This window comes from Vigna unguiculata, chromosome 11 (assembly GCF_004118075.2).
Source record: "Vigna unguiculata cultivar IT97K-499-35 chromosome 11, ASM411807v1, whole genome shotgun sequence".
NCBI classification, from domain to species: domain Eukaryota; kingdom Viridiplantae; phylum Streptophyta; class Magnoliopsida; order Fabales; family Fabaceae; genus Vigna; species Vigna unguiculata.
In genome coordinates this window covers 32723669-32742026 of record NC_040289.1, presented here as the reverse complement: position 1 = coordinate 32742026, position 18358 = coordinate 32723669, and the positions used below count along the sequence as shown (strand labels likewise).

The 18358-nt window shown below is 34.9% G+C and overlaps 1 protein-coding gene across 1 annotated transcript; it reads right to left on the bottom strand.

The window, feature by feature from the left end:
- Nucleotides 1-254: 254 nt before the first annotated feature.
- LOC114168493 (serine/threonine-protein phosphatase BSL3-like) lies at nt 255-17290 on the bottom strand. The gene is made up of 21 exons (XM_028053332.1): nt 16431-17290; nt 14259-14319; nt 14087-14165; nt 13903-13982; nt 13728-13822; nt 13530-13629; nt 12014-12083; nt 10319-10420; nt 10148-10229; nt 9416-9595; nt 5668-5941; nt 5339-5576; nt 5072-5242; nt 4215-4453; nt 3353-3437; nt 3167-3265; nt 2887-3086; nt 2725-2800; nt 1375-1510; nt 1131-1270; nt 255-963 (listed from the first exon to the last, which is right to left on the bottom strand). Exons 1-21 carry the CDS (start codon nt 16864-16866, stop codon nt 880-882), a joined length of 3027 nt encoding a protein of 1008 aa, XP_027909133.1. The 5' UTR covers nt 16867-17290; the 3' UTR covers nt 255-879.
- Between the last annotated feature and the right edge of the window lie 1068 nt (nt 17291-18358).

Sequence of the window (18358 nt, the reverse complement as noted above, 5' to 3'; positions counted from 1 at the left end):
TTAAAAAGTCTTTATGAATCTAAAATATAAATTATACTTAAATATAATAATTCATTATAAATTTCAATTACAATGTAAAAAAATTATTAATTGTGTAATTTAATTTTATCGGCTAAATGCAAAACAGATCAAAACGGACCGAGTATGATCCCTGTTCAGACTCCTGGATTCATTTAGGACGTGCTTTGGAAACTGAGAATGGGGATTAAAACATGCAATATCTATCACTGCCGGGAACAGTGTAGGGTATTTGAAGCAGAAGGCAATATACAAAATTCTATTCTCAAAATTCACATTTCTGTCAGAATATGTGGGTTCACACAGAAGTTAGTTGTACAGAGCATGGATGGGAATTACACAAAGCAACACCTATGATACATGGACCCCCAAGAAAGATTTCTGATTTTATATATCTCACCATCACAGGGAAAAAGAAAAGAAACCCGTCCTCTTCATTTAAAATATAAATTCAAAAAACAATAACCTAGGGACGACGAGTAAAAAATATGTAAGAAAAATAATGAGAAAAATAACCAACACTGACAACCCATGACGCACACATCCATGACCTTGATTTTGTACCTACGGCTCAATTTACAACAGCTGGGTGGGAACCCAAACTGCAACTTCTAGCTTTGTCAAAGTCAACCAACCTAGCAGTGGCTACCAACTTTGCTTCTCGAACTTGTATCTTCTAGATGCCAGATGATTGAGTAGCGAGAACCAACACAAAGAAAAGCTTGGTCCTTCAACATTCTGCGGGTATCGGATCACAAGCTCCAATACCCCGTAAATGGCATCATGCTATATGTAACATCGGAAATTCAGGCGATAGCACAAGCGTCAAGGCATAAACAATACGGGTTTCCTTCATAATCACTATATCCAAGCCAGAGAACCTCGGTCATTTGTTACTTGAGGACGGCCTCTAGTTGGTGTTGGTGGTCTATTGGCATTCAACTCCTATTACGTTTTAACCAAAAACAAATGTGTGAATAACAAAAAAGAGAAAACAGCAGAAATATAGATTTAGTCCCATAATACCAATTTTCAGATTAAAATTCACTTAGATATGAACGTATTCATTTAATAAGTGAAATATTATGCTCTAACCATTGAGTGAACAATACCTGCATCCATGTGTCTTCAATGTGTCGCTCCGGGGAAGTCTCTGGTGAAGAAATTGCAGGTGGTAATGGATGAATCAATTTAGGAACCACTACAAGATCTCTTCCCAAAACTAAAATCGCCCCAGCATTATTTGCCGTACCTATTACCCAGCCAACAATAAAGCGCCAAAATTTAGAACGGAGAATTATCTTTAGAGGAAAGTGCAATGGAGAAAGCCCTGAGCAATGGAGAATTAACAAATACCACAGTAGTTTGTCGCAGAAAAAAGTGTGATCAAATGTCCCTGAGCAAAACGCTCAAAGCCATCCATCACACATTCATGTGCCCGAACAATCAGCTGAAGATCATTGTTGTTGCAAAATTCCATGACCCGATCAGGCTGCAACAGTAAGACCCATTTAGATGAGCATAATATCACATAAAGGAGTTTAAACAATTAAGGCAACAGAACCTAAAATTAAAAAAAAAAAAAAAAAGCAAACAATTCCAAAAAGGCAAGCGCCTAGATCTTAGATGAACGAAACTAAAGATAGAATTAGATATGAACCGAAATTTTTTATCCCATCACACTGAAAACATGAGTACAGAAATGTATTTATGGGCATTGCTTACTGAGAGCTGTACTGACTAACTAGTAAAACCTAAAGCTGTACAAAATGACTTACATACGATGACTATATAAGCTGTATAGACTATCTTGTTTCTACCAACACTAGAACAATAAAAATAATAGCCATCAGAAAAGGTATGAAGTCTTCAAATTAGACGAAATACTGAGTGTAGCATTAACAATAACGACAGAAAATGCTTAGGGCTAAGGTAACTCAAGTGGGAGAGCCGTATTATGGGTGACCTTATTGCATGGTTCAGAGAGTACTTGTGTATGTGATGTAAGTGAAAGTGTACGAAGATATGTATCAAGGTGAATTCTTCGTTCTTCATCGACCCTATCTATTTTGAGAGACTCTTTATGGGAAGGGAATAAATGAGACTTTAGACATGCAGTATAGAAAAGCGAAACAACAGCACTAGTAAATGAAAGAAATCAGATTTGTAGTTTTTGCAACTATCTATGATAAGGCTAGCTTTGAAAATAATCGCACGTTAGAAGTTTCAGGGCATAAACACTGCACAATTTATTTGAAAAGTTTCAAATCATGCATCAAAATTAGTAGACAGTAATACATAAACATGAATTTTCTGGATAATAAAATTAATGCATAAGCATGAGCATTAATAAAAGTTTGTCAAATTTATGAAACCGAAAAACAAAATAAACAATATTAGTATACAAATTGAATTAGAATGTACTGACATTCTAAAGATTTTATTCACCATCCTCCGATCATATATGGTCAATTATGTACGACTGTTGACATTAATAACAATTACTTTATAAGTCGTACATAAGGTATTTTTTTAATTCGTTGATGGTGTAAAAATATTTACAATGCCAGTAAATAAAAATTAAACTATTATATATTTGTTGTCAAATTTAGAAAAATCAAAAACCTTAATCTATTTATATCATTCTACCGGAAACTAAAACAAAATCATAATGGTTTGTCCGAATACCAAATAACAACCACTCACCCCAAAAGTAACTAATCCTGGACCCCGAGCATTTGGCCGCAGCCCTTCCACACTGTCATTCTCTGTGGGGTCAGACCTGGAGAAACACTTCATGCTGTCATTCTTTCAAAAGAAAATGAAATAAATTGTCACAAACATCACGAGTATACAAAATACACCAACCACAATAGATCCATAAGCACAATTGATCCTGCTTCCATCGTAATTGGACGCTGAATATTCTCAATTTGTTCCAAGTGATTTATTGAACGACCAATACCCCCATGCATGCAAATAATTTTTTTCTCAATTAGTGCTGCCAGAGGAAGCCAATTAAACAGACGGTTTATACGGTGCCATGCCCAAATTCCATCTCTCTCACCCTATAAGAAAATTACAGAAGTTCTTGAGTGACAGATAACAAAAGAAAGATGACCTGCATATGTAATTTCAAAGTCCTTACCATCCTCTCGATGCACTCTATTCGGAAACCAAAAAGGGCATTAATATCTGCAGCTTCATGGTTTCCACGTATTAAATGTACATTGTTCGGATACTCAACCTGCATAATCCAAACAACCATGCATAAATTTGATGCCATCAAACTTGTCAAACAACACAAAAAGACAACCTATAGCATCCAGAGTACCTTCAGAGCAAGCAGAAGGCTAATAGTTTCCAGGCTGTGTTGACCCCTATCAACATAATCTCCAAGGAATAGATAGTCGATGTATCTGATAGTCATTATACAAAATTAACATTAGAGGACATTAAATGCCTAAATCACTTACATTAGAATGGTCCAAAAAATATAATGCTGCTCGGTCATGGGGGAAGGGGAAATAAATACTAATTATTTATTCTATTCAGTACCTCTGCAATAGCCAGAAAACCAGTAGAAGAGTAAGAACCTTCTTATAAACTTATTTGAACAGGTCTTTTCAGAAAAAAAATGCTTATTCAGTTTTTTCGTTAAATGAATTAATGCTCATATATGGTATTTACATATTTTGCTTTTATTTAACTAGTTATAAAGAACTTTAAAAAGTTAAGAATTTGTAATATGATCCTTTTATGGTAACTTAAAAATGATCTAACTAAATATAAAATTATGCGTTAAAATTACCAACTCAACCTACTTCAACCATAATTAAACCAATGAACACTCAATCAAGCCCCTTACCAGTCCATCGTTTGGTCTGATTTAAAACAACTCATTAACATTAACCATACAGTTGGACTCCACGATGTTCAAGATATATTTTGAAAGCAAACCCTCGGGCACAAACAATTAAAAGCAGGTTGTCGTAGTTTGGACACCTTAACACGCTACCAATCATGCACAGAAACGATCTGATAAATACTTATTGACCCAGAGGCTATTACTAGAAATAGGAGACAGATGTCATAATAATAATAATAATAATAAAAAAATAGCATTAGTGACACAATATAACTATCCTTCATTCACATTTATATACAAATCAATCCACGGGAACTAAGCAACTTACGATATGTCACCAGCCGTGGATGGTGAGCCATACTCATCAAAGAGGCGCATGAGATCTCCAAATTGCCCATGTAAATCACCAAATATTTTAATTGGAGCCCTAAGCTGTATGACGGTTGGTTCACTTGAAAATATTCGTTCTGCACTATCACAAAGATCCGCAATTTCATTGCAGTCCAAGAAAAACTGTCGCCGAACTGGCGGTTTCCAACCACGTGGCTTTAAGAGGTGAGCTACAACCTATAAAAGAAGGTCCAGAAGCTTGATAAGAAACAGGAAGATATAACTTGAAGCCAACAAGTTGGGTGATTAAACGTAATATTTAAAAATAACCTATGAAGAGACGTAAAAGGAAATCAAGCTTCAACACCACACATTAAAAATATTGCAATGCAGGAAAAGGGTGTGAATGTAATGGTGTAGTTATTAGTTAATGCCAACAAAAGGAGGGTTAACGAACAAGACTAAACGAATACCTGACCCTATTCATGACTAGCAGATTTTATAGGTCAGGTTGTTAAGTAGTTCATGTTATTTTAAACCGATTACATATAAAGATATAGTGCACCTGATCCTCTACTATTGCTTAACTAATAAACACAAATACTATTTATTCTTAAAGAATTTAATTTTAATCTTCTAGTAGTGCAAAAATTCTTCACTGTCATCCAATCATGTATTCTCAGTTTTAACGTCATTAAAGAGTTTGAACATTATAACCACCATTAGCTAAAATGCTTCCAACAGTGTGGCAACCTATTATTGATACCATTAAAAATATGTGGAAGATTAAACATTTTTTCCAATATTATTGGTACGAATACTATAATCAATTATAAATAATAAAGAGACAAGTACCTTCTTTGGTACACTATTGATAGACATCTGTCGATCTAATAACTTTCTAGCAGCTGTTGCACTTTCAGGAGTCCCATAACTGACTCGCCTGCCTTCATTCTCAAACTGATCAATTGAAAGCTGTCTAACCATGCCACCTAATGCACCACCAGTCTCTGCAGCAACAACCACCTGCAGAAAATTCCAGGAAATGGACATTGGCCTTCAACATCCATGGAATTTGAGACAACATAATTTTCCCAAGGAAATAAAAAATGTACTACTCACAGCTCTGTGATGCAGCCTCACTCCACCAGGAGGAATGCTATTTGACGCAGAAGAATCAGGCTTAATCAAGGAATATATTTGTTTCCCACTAGGTGTTGCCTCAGCCCCACGATCTCGATCAGGCAATTCAACTTCCCCATTTACTTGCCGTGCTTTGGCAGCTGCCAGTGTGGCACTAATAGCTTCAGCTTCTGCAGCTGATGCTTCAACTAGATATTCAACTCCTTTGCTTGTTCGCCTGTTAAAAATTCTTCACATGAATGACAAAGCCAAAATAACAATTCAATACTTCACCCAAAGATATTTTCAGATGATAAAAACAGACATACCTAGTTCCTGGGACTAAGGCATTTTCAGTGCTGATATCAGTATGTATGTCCCCATTTACAGGGGGGGCAACTGGATTTCCCAAAACAACAGCACCATCTGGAGCTGCTTCAATCATGGTTTGCCTTGTCCTATCATCAACAAATCCACCATATCGTCCAGGTAGTCGTCCAGCTTGTACATTAGATGCAGCTGCAGCTGCTGCATGTGAAGCAGCAGCTGTTGTTTCAGCAGCAGCAAGATCTTCAGCAACAAGTAGATCGTCCAGCAAGACCCCTGTGGCATAAAGAATACAACATGGTCACTCACACATCAAGCAAAAAAATTAGAACTCACCATAGCATACAATACCAAAGTGAGCACGATAACAAGCTTTTCAGCTTGCAAGAAGAAAAAAAAAGAAAAGTGCCTGGTCATGCTCAACAACAGTTCAAATTTGAAATAATATTGTTATCCTAGATCCATAGAAAAAAAAAATAAATGAATTTTACAACTGTTAATTGGAATTATCTCTCATAATGTTCACACATGCCTAGTGTTGGAAGAGAGAAACGTTAAACTGAAAGCATATGTTTTTGACACAACACACGTGCGTTAAAAGAATCAATACAATAAATAGAGGAGATTTGATATCCTTTAATAATAAAGATATAGAACTGGAATAAATAAAAATGTTTCTAATAATACATATATAATCTAGATATTCCTGATTATATAGGATAAGCACCTTATTTTTATTTCTATAATTATAGCAACAAGCAATACCCAAGTTTCTCTCAACAATCTAGATGTGCTCTACTCAACTCAAAAACAGCTACCTAAACATGCAGTTGAGCTAAATTAAGATTAAGATTTTCGGAAGTCATGTAAGAAGACAAGAGAACTATCACTGATAGGTATTAGAAGTAACTGACCGCTCTTGTCAGTTAAAACTAACATAAGAGAGTCTAACAGAAAATCAGTCCAACAGAAAAGAGAAAGAAATATCTTCAACAGAATCATTCTGACAAAATAGTAAAAAACTAAGAAATATATTTAACGATCCGAAAAATTGAAGCTCTAATAATGGCAAATACAGTTTTCATGATAAGGATTGTTCCCTACTTTTAGACTATCAGTTGATCATTCTCTAGTTAATACAAGATCTCGAACATATTCTTTCACACTATGCATCAAACACCTCAAGCATAGGACAAAATATTTGTGGTGAGTAATTTGATAGCGGATGACACAATAATTAATAGAAAGTGGGACAAAATAACAAGATGAGAATTGCTCCGATTAATATGCTACAATGTGGCCACATATGTGGTTGAACTGGGATATTTTGTAAATATCTAGTCTCAAGCTTGATAATCTAACATGGCCTGATATGGTCAAAATATAGCATATAAGTGGATTTAAACCTTACCCTAAAAACCATTTGTGTGAAGTTGAGTTCATTCAAATCTCATCTCACAATTATAATGAAAGAGATTATTCTAGCTATTTTGTTGGACCTATCATCCAATACACTATTGGCCCATAATTAGACCACTAAAATTTAGTCTCGCATTTAAGATGTCCAATTCTCAACTTGAAACAGTATATTGAGATTTTGCATTAACTAGTAATATGACTAAAATATAGTATATAAATGGAGTGCAAATCTCACCTTACAAATTGATTTTGTAAAGTTAAATTAAGTCGGAATCCATATTCTAAGATATGCTAAGATGATCATGTGATTTGAGCTATTTCGTAAGTTTCTACCTTCCACCTCCTCTCCTAGCACCAAGAATTCATATTCTAGTAAGCAATACTAACATTTAATTCCATTTGCTTCAAAGTCCAAACAAAAATAAAAAAATAATAACAATAAATTCAACTGAATATTAAGCAAAATAAAATGTGTGAATTAGATACATTGAAGTGACTAAATTAACATCATAAAAAAGTATGACCTCATCAACAACATTGATATTGATAAAAGTGTTGAACAATAGGAAAAAAAGAGATTGAGCTGACACTGTGTTTTTCTAACAAAAAGGAATTAATACAATAAATAGAGGAGATTTGATATCCTCAAATAATAAGGATATGATCCTTATTTCTACAAGTATAACACTGCTCCTTAAGTTGGAGCATGAGTCATGTCTGTCCAGCTTGCAGCAAATATAATCAGTGTTTTATTCTCTTAAGAGACTTGGTGAATGTCAACCAACTATTTACTAGAATTGACAAATCTAGTAGTGATATCTCAAGACTCCAGTCTTTTCTTTTATGAGTGACGATCCCCCTTAATATGCTTGGTCCTCCTACTAAAGTCAGCATACGAGACAATGTGTAATATTGTCTAGTCGTTACATATAAGGTGCATTTAGAAATTTTATCCAAGTCTAAGCTCTTTGAGGAGTTATTTTAGCCATATGAGCTCACAAATGACTAATGCTATTTCGTTGTATTCTTGTTCTGCACGTGATCTTGCCACAAAAATTGTTTCTTACTTTTCTACAATATTAAATCACCTCCAACAAGAACACAATACCCTAAAGTGGAGGATCAATCAGATTGGTGACCCTACCTAGTCAACATCAAAATACACAACAATTTGATTATTTCCCTTATCTTTGTAAATGAGGCTTTTAACAAGAGCATTCTTAACATACTTTACTATTTGTATGGTTGTGACCTTGACTAAAAAAGTTTAAAAATTGACTTACTATGGTCACTACAGAGATCATCTCAGGTTTGGCCACAGTTAGGTATTTTAGTTTACCAACTAACATAATGTATACCCCAGAATCAAAATACAGCACTACTCAGTCAAGTACAAGTTTGGTACAAACTCATTCAGGTGTCCACGGACTATACATCCCTATTTCTCCTAGAATGTCAAGAGTACATTTTCTAACATATGACCAAACCATCCTTGGATTGTGCAACTTCTATACCAAGAAAATGCCTTAGGTGTCCAAGATCTTTTGTCTAGAGCTTTTGAACAAGATATTGTTTTAGTTATACAATACCATCCTTATCACTATAGTGATAACAATGTTGCTCACATACACAATGAGATAGATATAACCTAGGGGAGAATAACAATAATACAGAGAGTAATTAACATTGCTTCGTTTATTACAAACTATTGGATTATAATAAGAAAACTCTCAAACCATGCACGAGATAATTGTTTGACACCATGTAAAAACTTGTGTATACTACCATATCACACCATCTTAGAAAGCATACTTTAAGCTTAACTTATCCTTAAAAGACCAGTGTAAGGCAAATTTGCATCCACTTATACTAGAATTTGGTCATATCTTTAGTCGATATAGAATCTCCAACATATTCCCTCACACCAAGGATTGGACATCTCGAGTGTGAGAATAGATGTTTATGAGTGGTCTAAAAGTGGACTGATAGTAGTTAGTGCGATAGACCCAACAGCAAACTTTGCTAGAATAGGCTTAAAACCATGTTAAACTATAGGAAAGAGAGAGACATTGAGTTGTATGTGTTTTTAAAACAACACATGCTTTACTTATAATCAATACAATAATTAGAGGAGATTTTACATCCCCTAATAATTAAGATATGATACGGTAATACATAAAAACTTTCCAAATAATACATATATAATCTAGATATTCTTTATTATATAAAATTTACTCCTAATTTTTATAACAAAAACAGTCATGAATGTTCAAGCAAATACGAAATTAATTCCATTTAGATGAACCCAAGTAACTTAAATTTAAGACTTACCGCCACGCAAACCACCATAGATAAAAATCAGGTCACCAATAGCAGCAGCAGCATGCCTACAACGCCGTGTCAACTCAACTGATGCATCTCCACCAGCAGCATCAGCACTGTATCTACCTGTTCTTGGACTGGTAACAACAGATTTTGTATCACACCAAACACCAGCAGCAGTGTCCAATACTACAAACAGCAAAAGAAACAAAAGAAATACTTATAAATGCTACATTAATTGGCATAACAATAAATCATGCTTTCACATACAAAAGAAATTACCATCGGAAAAAAATAACTAAAGGCTACAGCAGCATCTAGGCACGAGCAAGGTACCCTACACAGTAGCTAAAACAGTAATGAAACTTCAAAAGTATTTGGTATCGCTTATAACAGGTCATCCCGATTTCCACAAGATTCTCTTTCTCAATTTGTCCAAAAGTAAATTCATCCTTCAGTCAAAAACGAAAAAAATATGTACACAAGAATATAGGAAGATATAAGGTTATAAAGGCAAATAACTACTCCGTAAAAGATTTAAGTTCTCTAAAGTGAGGGATACACAGATAAAGTACAAGTCATAACAGTTGATCCAAAATTAAAAAGGCATATTTTAACAACTTCATAGTTTGTTATGCAATAGCACGTATGTTAGTACAATAAAAGATATTAACTTTACAATCAACAGTTGTACCTCTGCTCTTTATCCAAGATTAAGCATCACAACAAAGAACCAAGTACCTGCAACACTTGATGAATCTTCAACCATCTGTCCTCCCCCAAGAGCCCCACCAAACACATGAAGCCTTGCATTAACAAATACCTGGAATCGTTAAACAAGTAAATTGAAATCCTTAGAATATATGACCAACTAAGAAATAAATATAAAAAATAAAAGAAACTAAGTCATACCGCTGCATGTTGATATCTTGGAGATGGTGAGACACCAGGAGCAATGGCCCATTCCCAACGGCCATCTCTATGCTTAGCAAGTCCATATGCACTTGCCAATGGCTGTAATATAAGATTTAAGGGAAGGGCAAGAGGGAAAGAACATGTGGTCAGGTTAAAAACAAGAAATTCATATGGGCCACATGAAAATACTTAACAAAGACAGAATTACATGAATCCACCAATAACCGTTTGTTAATGAGAAAACAAAAAGCAGAAATTGATAATAACTGTTAGAAGTCCCACATCGACTAGAGATAAGGCCATTTTATAGTATATAAGTGAGGTGCAAACCTCACCTTACAAGCCGGTTTTGTGAGATTGAATTAGGCTTAAAACCCACTTCTAACATGGTATCAGAGCCAAGTTAGAGCCTATCCTAGCGAACTTTCTTGGACATTCTGTTCCACCCGATATCGGGCCGCTAACGGACCACCCACTAATTTCTTGTCCCACGCACGAGATGAATATACCTCGGCGTGAGGAGGTGTGTTGGAAGTCCCACATCGACTAGAGATAAGGCCATTTCATAGTATATAAGTGAGGTGCAAACCTCACCTTATAAGCCAGTTTTGTGAGGTTGAGTTAGGCTTAAAACCCACTTCTAACAATAACTATCGGTAGAAACGAGGTCAAACATAAAATAACCATGAGTGTTGACTATTTACTCGCAGGTAATAATAGACTGCCTGAGCAATTTAAAGATTCTGTATAGTTGTCAGAATTTTCAACAGGTTATTGCCAAAAGTATTATCTAGCTTCATTTATTTGAACTCAAATATCACCGGATTCTATACCAGTCCTATATGTGGGTAAGTCAGATTTAAAAATAAATGAGTGGGTGCCAAGAAACAATTTAACAATAACGTGTTCTGGATGGAGGTTAAAACAGTGGACAAAATGAACAGAGATTATGCTTAGTCAAGGGAGTGGGATCTACGAAATGAACATATTGCTACTTGCTGCTTGCTGGACCTTGTGCTGCGCTTTGAAAAAATGAAGTGCTAATGTGGCTATGGATTTTTCTTCCTTCAAAGTAATAACTCTATAAGGAAACAAGTTATTTTACTTATCAAGAAAGAGTAAATACAGTTTACATCAGAATTATGATATTAAATTGAGATTCCTTTGCTCAAACAGCAGTTCAACAGGATTATGATATTATTTTGCACTGAATTGCAAGCCTCATATTGCTCTCACTCTGGATCTACTTCACGCTCAAGTCAAGAACAAAAACAGAAGATCACTTATTTATGAAGAATTGAAGGTAGTCACGATTCTTCGGGTCAATCCAATTTGCAAAAGAAAGATACTGTCCTGTAATCTGCTACAATCCTCCTAGTATCTCTGTTTTGTTTTTGCCTTTCTTTTTTCAACTCTTGAACATACCTTATCTTTGCCCCTGTTTACTCCTCCATCAGAATGTTCTTTATATGGAAACCAGGTAGAGACAGACCTAATTATTATGGTGAGTTAACATCTTAATCTACCATGGTAGCTTAAGAAAAGTGGATGGGCCACAGTGCAGGTAAACCACAAGGGCATAATGGGAAATAAAAGTGATACTAATGACAAACTATGGAAAATTCATACAAGCAAATTCCTATAGAATTCAATTCAATAGAATGACAGTGAATGTCTGAATAGATAACTCACAGCACTATTGGCATCCCTCCCTCCACAAAGCAGAAGAAGCCCATCAGATCGTGCACTGGCAGTTGCATACCTAGTAAAAAGTAAATGACAAAACAGTAACTCAACCCCAAATCATAAAAGATTCAAGTATACAACAAAATAAAGAAAAGGAAAGTTTTAGTTGTGGTAACAACAATCAAGGTTTTTGTAGTACACTACCGAGCTCAATAAAAACACACCATTAGCTAATTTAGCAAAAACGGTCAAGAATCATGATTGATCAAGTAAATAACAACAGGAGAAAGCTCCCCTAAAGTAAGTTTGCCACCAAAGTCAGCAACTAAGGGCACATTCAACCTTACATCATATATTGAGTTAAGTTTACAATGTAATTTATTAGATTTCTAAGAAAGTAGAACTAAACCTAACCCAACTCTACAAAATTGTCTTGTAAAATGAAGTTTGTACCTACTTATATATTATAATCTAGTCATATGTTTAGTTCATGTGAGAACTCCAATGCACCCTGTCATATCGAGAACTGGACATCTAGAGCATGGGACTAAATACTTGTGGGTGATTTGAGAGTGGTCCAATAGCAAGAAATACAATAGGTCTAATAAGCCTTGTTAGGATAGATTTTAATTCCACCTTAGAAAGTGGAGTTAAGCCTAACTCCACCTTGTAAAAATAACTTGCAAAGTAAGATTTGTATCCATTTATAAACTATAATTTAGCTATATCTCTAATTGATATATGATCTCCAACAAAATTAAGGGAGTTTATCTTTATTTGCTAACCTCAACAAATACAAACTTGCTTTAGAGGAGCCTTTCCAATTAAACAATAATGTAGCATTTAACATTCACTCTTCATTAAGAATATTCCACAACCTAATTATCATCACACATAAAAGCAACCCCAATATAAAGGCAATCCAACTCTAATATAAAACGTTCTCAAGATGTAGAAAGAATAAAGCCGTGATCAACAAATATACCATCCCAAATATACAATGCAATAGTAAACCGGATAATAGCATGTTTAACATGGCAGAACTACTGAAAATTACAGAAAATTCTGTTTTCACCAATTTTTTCCTGGAGGAGGAAGAGGGGAATAGATAGAACAAAGAACATTAGGAACAAAGCCAAGGCATGGAAATAATTAAAAAATGGGACAAAGAATTTGATATGAAGGGAAGCAAACTTAAAAATAAATTTAACCAAAAGCATATCAGTCTAACAAACCAACACATCCACATCTTCACAAGCATGTCAATCTAACAAACCAACATGAAGGATTCAAATTTATTCAACTCAATTACAGTCACCTATATTAACCATCAGAACCTAGTTTAAGACATCAGAAGCTACAGACAAGAAAAACCTGCCCCAAGTGACCCTCAAACTTAGTCCATGAAATCAAAGGATTTTGATACGGCGCATGCATAATATTCAATGTAGTTAATTAACATGTGTGTGCGTAGTGAAGTCAAGATATTACTAAAGAAGGGTAAGTTTCATGGACACATTACATGCATGGAGGTGGACCCTCTCCTTCTGGCTCCAACTTGCGCCATTCATAAGGCTTGGCAGCTGTGTCCAAAGCCCATACATCAGCCAAAGGTCTTTTTCCTGGAAAGCAGGCAACAAATGAGTTAACATCCAATAAATTTGCATTTAGAGGAAACATCCAGTACGAACAATGTAAAAAGGAGCATTCCGGTAGTTACCATCATTGCCTCCAATTACCATGAGATACCTCTGCCCCACCAAAGCCATAACATGTCCATAGCGTGGCCCTGGTCCAGGGCCAGGAACACCAACTCTAAATGACATTCAGAATACACTAAATCAGATAAACATCACTAAGGAGGAAAGAAAACGTAGTTTATTATTCTATCTAACCTATGCCATCGTGGTCGTTGCTGAGTGAGATCAAGAACATGAAGATCCTCAGCAAACAAACCAGCAGGACCGATGCCACCCTGTTTTATGGTGTGCAAATACTCCAGTGAGAATGGCAGTACTCATTTAGGGAAACAAATTAAACAATACTTAGATAACCTAAGAGATAGACTCTCAACACTACCTGAATAACTACCATAGTTCCCACAGCAGTTGCCACATGTGCAGCCCTAGGCGTTGGAGGCTCACCAATGGGAGTTATCCTGCAATAAATTTCCTAATAAGCACTGAAGCAAAGTACACAAGGGTATACAAGTATTACTTAAGCCTTAAGAAGAACTTAGTACTGAGCTTACCTAGACCATTTATTAGTTATGACATCATAACAGTGGACATCAGCAGTGGCACCAGATAAACCTGCAGTGCAAATGAAATGTACCAGTCATGACAAATTTCAACCATAAACACCAACCAATCCAATCAATATCAGTGCTTATACAAAGGGCGGAGCAAGGAATGCACAACATGTAGAAAAAAATCATTGTCTGTCTTGAAACATCCCTAATACAATGAATAGATTATGCATATTCCAATTAAATTAGGAACGGCCTAATCAAGTTTTAACATCAGTATTTAGCTTCTGACATTGGCTTGCACCAGAAATAATGAAGGATAGCTGGAACTTCAAGAACTGCACCAATTGTATGGAGCTTCAAATGATGTACAAAAGTATAGCCATTAAATTATGATATATAGCAAGGCCTGTCAACTACGTAGAAATGGGCTGCATTGCTTGCCCAAAACAATACCACTTGGGCCTAGATGAGAAACAAAACATTCTTAATCAGCCTTTTTATATTTTTTCCTTCATCAGTAATGATATATAAAGTAACCCACCAGAAACAACAACAATCAACCATCAATCTTGTGAAACCATCTCTGTCCTATAATTCATGATAATTTACCATCAATACCACTTCAGACTGCAATTCGTGAGAAACAACATATTTGAGTATTCAGGAAATAAAGAGCCAAATATGCAAACAACCATCTCTTGACAGATATGACAGGTACCTTTTGTGAATCCAATTTTTTTCTGGAATAAAATGACTGTTTCCATTATACACCACAATATCTCAAACAAAAAACTTACCCAGTTACAGCAGCAAAAGAAGCAACAGGAAGAAAGGAAATAAAAAAGTTAAGACAAACGGAGCCTTATTACTTCAAGTAACTCGGAAATGATGTGACATGGATACAAGAATACAGAAATTTAGTAAAAATTCAATATATAATTTAAGTCCTAGAACTATGTTGACATGAATTATATACAAAAAAAAAAAACTCATGCAAATGCATAGTGTTTGCAAAGAGATGTTGATATTTTGCAATTAATTCAAGACTTTATCATGAATGATGATCAAAATTTGCAACCAAAAAAGAATAATTGTTACCATTGCAAGAAAATCACAGTTACATATCTTCCCTTTACATATTTTTCCATAACCTGTGTTAGAATGTGACAAAATGTATCATCTGTACTATTTAAAAGAAGTCTGGCTCCATATAATTGCTAATAGCTTTATGGATATTGAGGAAGAGATACAATCATATATAATTTTATTTGTACTCAAAGTAGCAGAAACACATCCGAAACATCAGTCCATTAAATTTAAAAATAAATAAAAATAAAAGTTGAAGAATACTCCTTAAATACTTTATTTAGGATATTGGTATCAGATATCAGATATGTGGATTGCACCAGTAAGTTACCGTTTTTTAAGAATCTGAGCTTCATAGCTTCAGACAAAGACAATATTCCATAACCCACAGCAAAGAAATGGGGATTGGCCCAATTCAACAATTGGTTAAGATATAATTAATAATGAAATAAATTTCTGGCTCATAAGTAAGCATAGAAGTACGGACGGAGTAAACATATATTGGATTGGAATGAATAAGACACATTATATTAAGAAATTAAAGACCAGCTAATCTAATGAAATGTTTCCTAATACTGTTTTTTTCATCCATTTTGTGCCCCACTAAAAAGAGGGCAGAAAGCCATGCAAATGGAAACGTTTTATAATTAACTATAAACTTCCATTTTAACCCACAGACCACAAAAAAGGAAACAAATAATAAAACAGCAATATAGGTAAAAATTTCCATAGATTTCAACTCATTTATTGCATTGTAGTGTGCCCAATATGAATGAAGTATCCAAAACAACGTTAATGAGAACCATGGTCTCCATGACCAGCATTTAGTTCATAAGGAGGACAACGACGGGAAAAAAACCTCTGGCATAGCACTTACATTTCCATAACCTTAACCAACAAACAATCGAAGTCATCGTGTATAAACATCTATAACAACTAGCCAAATACATACACGGTCGCATGCAAAGCGCGAAGCATAAATTTCCAGATTCTGATCAGACTATCAAACCAAAAGTTAAAATACTCGGCAGCTGCATCTACGTTATGTTATTGCCTTCACGACGAAAAGGAAAGTAAAATACATACGTATGCCAGCATTTCCAGCGGATGAAGGAGTCCCTGAGGCCGCAGAATTCCCTTCAAGCTCAGTGGCACCACCGAACAAAATCAGCCTCGGACCGATATACCCCGGCGTCCCCTCCTCTCCGACCGCTGCTACCGCCGTCAACGTGTGGCCGCACCGCGGTCCCGGCCCATCCTCCTTCTTCTCCAAAATAGCATTCACCACTGAGTAAGTCGGCGCGAGTCTCGGACCAACCACCGAACTGTGCTGCATCTGACCTGCCGTCACCGGCGACGACGGCTGCTGTTGCGACGGCGACTGAGCTGGAGATCCACCTGCCGTCGACAAAGGCGGCGGCGACGGAGGAGGCTGTGACTCTTTTAACTGGTCTCTCTCAGCATGGTTCTGCACCGCCGAATCGTGATCGGCCTCCGGCACCATCGAGGAATCAACGTCCATTTCTTAACCCTAAGATTCGAGCAATTCCTCTAAGATCGGTGCTAGAATTCCCGCGAAACAGCGTCCTGTGCCAACATTTCGATTCGGTTCAAAAAATTGCGATTAAAAACCCTAACATAGATCCTCCGCTCCTCCAATTCAAATTAAGATTTTCACACACACGCAAATTTTCCGAAAATAGAGGAAAATTCAATTAGGTTATTTCGTTTCTCTTTCTCTCTCTGTGTTTTCGCTCTCTGTCTGTGCGAAAAACAAAGAAATGAAAGGAGCGGTTGTGAACGACACGAAACGGGACGGAGGAGCAATCTGAATTCCCACGCACAATCGCAACCCAAAGCAGAAAAATAAAATTAATAAAAAATTAGAAAAAAAAAAATTCTTTCACTGAGACAAAGGGATCTGTCTTTCTCTCTCTACTTTTATTTCTCTAACTTTCTAATTTTTTTAAAAAAAGGTAATTATATATTATAATATACTATATATATTACTTTGAAAGGCATGTATTTAGTGATACCGAATTATTCGGTATTTGGTTGGTTGACATGGTTGATTGTGTCGAGGAACGAAGAGTGAAGTTGGTGACCGGTAGGGGCGGTCGTCAGAGACGGATCTTAGTGTTCCATCAGAGTCACGGTTTCTTAAATTTTAAAAGAAATTAAAATGACATGTAATATATTTATATTAGGGAAGATTAAATTAGGTAGAATTTTATTTTGTTAATAAGTATAAATTCAACGTTAATAAATAATAAATAAAAAATTAAATATAATAAAAATAAATAAATTTATTAAGATATTTTTACTTTTTACATATTCTTATTCTTGCATGATTTTTTTTAAATAAAAAAATAAACATAATTTGTCTTCTTTTTATATTTCTCATATATATATTATTTTATAAAATTATGTACTACATACCTCTTCGTAACCATTTGTTTTCTTAATTGTGACTTAATTATTATAATTTTATTTTAATAATTACATGTTTAAAATTTTGATAATTCTTTTAATTTTTGTTTTTGAATTGATATATAGATGATGAATAAAAAAAATATATTTATTTTTTAAAAATATAAACAAAAGATACATATAAAAATGAAAATGAAACAGATTATATTTCTATTTTGAAACCTGCCGATAAATATTCTGAATTAGAGAAATTTTTTGAGATTTAAAAAATTATATGTGAAGAGAAATTGTAAAAACTTATGCCCCTAAACTAATATTTTATAATAACACTGGTAATAGTAAAAGTTGACTTCTTTTAATTGCAATATTTTTTGTCTCAAAATGTATTAGCATTGACTTTTGTTATCACAAAAGCTTTTCAATTTTTTCCGCTCTAAAGTATTTACCACCAACAAGCCAAAAGTGGAAAGATGAGAAAAATGATGGTGAATTTTTTATCGTAAATCATTTACTAAAATAAAATAACAGAAAGCGATGACATCTGAACTCTCTTTTCTTTTTCTTTTTTTCAGATGAAACAAAAA